This window comes from Centruroides vittatus, unplaced genomic scaffold, assembly GCF_030686945.1.
Source record: "Centruroides vittatus isolate TY-2023 unplaced genomic scaffold, ASM3068694v2 contig_108, whole genome shotgun sequence".
Lineage (NCBI taxonomy): Eukaryota > Metazoa > Arthropoda > Arachnida > Scorpiones > Buthidae > Centruroides > Centruroides vittatus.
Window position 1 is genome coordinate 22,873 of NW_027120695.1, and position 4,947 is coordinate 27,819.

Consider the following 4,947-nt stretch of genomic DNA (forward strand, 5'->3'; position numbering starts at 1 on the left):
GGATTATAATACACAGGAGTCGGAATTTTGGGTATTTTTCTCCCTTTTCTGTCCCTGGGGTGTCCTGCTCCGGGAATTGTTTTACTTCAGGTTCGGAGTCCAGCTTGTGGCTCTTCCTGCAGCTGGGAGCCTTTGCTCTCGTTCCTGGAAAATTTTTCTTGTTTGTTCTTGCTTCCACAAAAATCATTGAGAGAGCTTCAGCAGCCCTTGACCTCTTCCCACGCCTCGCGGGAGTCGAGGGGGGAAAGCTCCCCGGCCCTCTGGTCTCGTAGGCCTCGGTTCTTCCGCATCCTCGGGATTTCGGCTGCTCAGGGCCAGGATTTTTCTTTCCTGGAGGTGGGCTGCCCTCTGTGCTGCGTAGTCTGTCACTTCATCTACTTCCCATTTCAATTCGGGGTCTAACTCCCCCTGCAGGGGCAGGACGAGCATTTCCGGGTACGCCGTGTTGGGGCACTCCTGATTCGTTCAATGGCGTGCCGCATGGCAGCTGGATTCACCGGTAACTTTCCGTTTTCGTCTTCGTCATGCCACCTGAAAAGTTCATAAGCCGCGTCTATGTCGAGCTCTTCCAAATTCCATGTCTCTGTCGCCTCCGCCATGGATTTTTTTCGTTTTTTCATTCGTTACATTTTCTGCTAAATACAAAGGAAAAAAAGTAGGGTTTAATGGTTAATCACTCCGACGTCTTTTATTAGCGGGTTCCCTTTTATCTACCCTCTTGGGAGAGTGAGTTTTTTTTTCTTCGCGATTTGTGTTGCCTTCTCAGAAAAAGGAGGCTCATATTCATTTGCATTAGGGTCTTAGGCTGTTCTGTCCGGTTCGGGTCTTTCTCTGACCCCTTGGGTTTCTACTGGGTAAATGGTCACTATTACCATCAAGATGTGATCCTCAAGCATTCTCTCCAGCAGTTTTATGCTGAGGGTTGAGCTGTCCCTCATTCTCAGGATGGCTTTCAGATTGTCGGTTACGCTTTGAGGATTGGATTCCCACAATATTGTCTTATCACCCCCGCGAATCTCGATTTTTCTCAGGAAGCGGCCCGACTCTTGGCGGTTCCCTACGTTCTGTATGATGATATAAAGGGGAGAGTTTTCATCGATGAATTCTGTTTTAAAAACCTGAACAATAAAGTCTTGTCTATGGCAGTGGAGATCCATACGAGGGTTGCGTCCAACCCTATGAGAACTAACTTGACAGCATCGTGACTTATGTGACCTATGTAAATGTGTCTTTCCGTGAAGTGCGGGATTACCTGTTGGTACACGCCCTCCCATGTGCAGACTTCATCCAACGAGAGACACGAGCATGTTCCATACGGGCAATACTTTCTGAAACAAGTCCTTTTTTCGGACAGCCGTTACCTCTATAGACACGTGGCAAGGCCACAATTTCGGCCAGTCTCTCCAGTGTCAGGTTGCGGTAATTCCTGAGTTCTCCCCGGCAAACCGGGCATTGACGGACACACAGCGTACATCGGGAACATATCGTATGTCCTGCTGGACATTGAAAAGTAGGGGGTTCCATGTAGTCATAACAGACGGGGCATTCAAATAAGGAGACCAGGACGGGATTCGGAGGGGACTCCTGGAGCGGAGCTTGTTCCGAGTTTGAGGTTTCCATGGGGAGCGTCACAACTTGATCTTCCTCGATATCTTAGTTTCTACACAAAAGGAAAAGAAAGTTTGGTTGAGTCTAAAAATGTTTTTTTTCTCAGGGATAACATAAAATAGTATTATTTAAGATAATCTAATTCTCTCACGCCGTCCTATAATCGTCTCATTTGAGTAGGGATGGTCTCATTTCTGATGGGAGGTGTCACAACCTCTTCCCGTTTGGATACGGTTAACTTCTCTCTTTCGTCCATTTTTGCCTCCACGACACCCAACGATGATCTGGCTTTCGCAGTTATGGGCATCAGCTCGATCATTTCCTCTGCATCTTGTTTTATTCGCTCTTCTCGTTGAAAAGAGCTCGCAGATCTTCGGGTTCCCAAGCAGCGTAATCGTTTGCGGCATCTCCAAACGATTAAAAATGTCGCAAGAACAGTAACGCAGGAGGCTATGAGGATTGGGTTCCATGCCGAGACGGGATAATTTAACACACCCGGTTTCGTTGAAAGAATATCTGTATTAACCGATTTTATTTCTCGGCCTATATCTCATAATTTCCATCCCGGAAATTCCAATGACCAATTGTGTTCGTTGGTTCGAAGGACGTTTAAGGTGACGTTTTCTTGGATATAGTCCTGCAGTATCCTCGCTTCTGTAAGATTGAGAACGTCTGGTATTGCTGGTATCACATAGTGGTTTTGAAGTGTAATTTTAAAGGCGTTCTGTGATTGGAAGTGCAACGTGAGTTGCATTTCCAATCACGGAACGCTGGGTAGGTGGCTGAAACAAGTCATAGGCAATTTAAAGATTCCTGTGTTATTTAGCTTAACCATCTTAACTGGTGAACGTCGTAGATTTCTCAGTTGACTACATTCGATGACCAAATTTAAAGGTGACGGGGTGGAGTATATCCAAGTTCCTTCCTCATTAATGCAACGGAACACTGGTTTTGGATAAACTGACATCTTTCTTTTACACAGTCTGTTTACAGTTGGCTTGTCTGCCATGAATAAGGCGTGTTCACATGATTGGTACGGAAGCTTCCAGACTGCAACTTCTTGTGCGCAGATTGTGGTCAAGCCAGTTGTGCATTTTTGTAAGTTGTGGGCCTCCAATAATATGTAAAGCTGCCGATTCCTGGACAAAGCGATGTACGGATATTCGGTTTGATAATGAGCAAATGTCTTCGAAATAGGGAAATAAGCAAGGAATCTCACTACTTCGTACAGATCAAAATATCCTTCTGGAGTAATTAGTGGGAATTTTGCGAAAATTCTCAGTGTTGACAGAAGTGCTACTGCGGTAGTGGTTATCCACTGATAGTATTTAAAGACATTGTCTTCATTTAAAGTCTCGATCTGCGAAATCCCGCTGGGCAAGTGTTTGTTTACTTCCGTTAACGCCTCTACCAATTGTGACCTTGTCAGGAAATAGGCCATTCGATGTGTGTTCCTGTCCATGGTGAGGGGACCTCTCATAGATGGTTTAGTAACTTTCTTTACCATCCCTGGGATCTGAACGTCCATCCACGTGTTTGCCGTGCGTGGTGACCCGTATGCCGGAAAGGGGGATCCTTGTAGTTGAGGGGCAACATAACGTCCCCAACACACTGTTTTGGCCCTTGCTTTGGATAAACGGGAGGCTCAAATCAGGCTCCGTTTGAGTCAATCGGCTGGTCATCGTTTCATTCTTGAACTCGGCCTGGAGTCACATGTTTCTACAGCTGAAAAACGGTCTTGAATACCAAAAACTTAATTTAAATTATTAAACACAATTTACAAATTCAATATCGATTTTAACATTAAAAACTGACAATAATCTATTAGTGACTTGAACTGGACTGTAATCTTTATCAATAAGGTATTAATTTAGTGTAATAAAAGTTAAAATGTATTTAAAAACTTCAAATTTAAAAGATTAATAAAAGTCCAAATATCATTTTGAAATATCAAGTAATAAAGTGACAGGTTAACTATTAATAAACTGGCATTTAGTTATCCGGTTCTGCTAGCATCTCCTTCAAATAGGTTTGTGCTATTGGATTTAAAAATGGTATCATTTTACAAATGTCAGGTTTCTTCTTTTGAGGAATTCCAAAATGGAAGCGAGCAAGAGGAAGTGGAAGATTTTTGAAATCATTAATGCTAACTCTATCTTTCAGCACATTAAGCCCAGTGCACCATCTTGCTGCTTTACCTCCACCATTAGCAACCATAACTTTACCAAAGTTATTTGATATGAGAGTAATTTGGGATGCTGTTGCGTTTCCCAGGTCTTTTGCATTCAAAAATGCATGGGAAATCAATTTAAAGTTATGAAATTTCTTAAATACGATGCAGGTAAAAGGGTTTTTGTTCTCTGCACTTTTAATGATGTCCACAAGATCCTTTAGTGTGTAGGCTTTGCATTTTTTTTTCCGTTTTTCAATTAGAGCAAAGTCTCGATCACAGCTGAGAAATGTGTGACCCTTTACAAGGTATTTGTGTTATTTCTGAAAATACATTATTGGCCAATAACACCAGATACATGGCTATCACGTATTGATTTTTGTTTTGACCAACACAATTGTCTGTCTACAAAGTCAGCTTCTTTCGGTCACCAATAGCAGCGTCAGTAGTAATATAAAGACCCTCTTTCTCCAAAATTCTCACTCCACAAATACATGCATCCTTTCTCTTTAATTGAATCGTGAATTCCAAGGTTGTAGCATGCCAATTGTTGAGCATGATACATTTCAGTGTGTGTTAATTGTGGTATATTTGCTGCTGCAAGTCAAAAAAATATAACATAAGAATCTGAGGTTTTTGCATTTTTTGTGTCATCAGACATGTCTTTTGTGGTTACTTCAGCTCTGTGATGATGTAATTCCAGTTCTGTTTTTGCTGATGCATCACCAGCTTTTATTCGTACATCAAGGCGGTCACAAGTTGAGCAAGTGTCCATGCGAGGTTTTTGAAAAGATAGATTGAATTTGGTCAGGAAAATTTCATTGTACCATTGTCGAGTAACTGGGGCTTTGCTCCCAGCGTACTGTTGACAATATTTCTCAAGGAAGACTCTATACATTCTGCTAACATTGAGATCAAGTGATAAGTATATTTTATCTGTACTTTTGGCTCAAGCATGATGACTTTCTTTACTTGGAAAACTCCTAATGTGCTCAATTATTTCTATTTTTTTCCACAACTGCTTTTCAGTACATTTTCGCTGGCCTCCTCTTTTATCAGTAGCATCCATTTTTTCTTCCAAAATCTTTTTTCCAATCGACTGAATTCTTCTTGCAGTAACCCCGAATATATTACACAAAGTCTTAAGGCAAAGTATTATTTCACTTTCA

At 42.0% G+C, this 4,947-nt stretch overlaps 1 protein-coding gene across 1 annotated transcript; it reads right to left on the bottom strand.

Moving 5' to 3' along the window:
- Positions 1-800: 800 nt before the first annotated feature.
- LOC136974895 (E3 ubiquitin-protein ligase sina-like) lies at positions 801-1,620 on the bottom strand. The gene is made up of 2 exons (XM_067269880.1): positions 1,317-1,620; positions 801-1,252 (listed from the first exon to the last, which is right to left on the bottom strand). Exons 1-2 carry the CDS (start codon positions 1,618-1,620, stop codon positions 801-803), a joined length of 756 nt encoding a protein of 251 aa, XP_067125981.1.
- Positions 1,621-4,947: the final 3,327 nt, after the last annotated feature.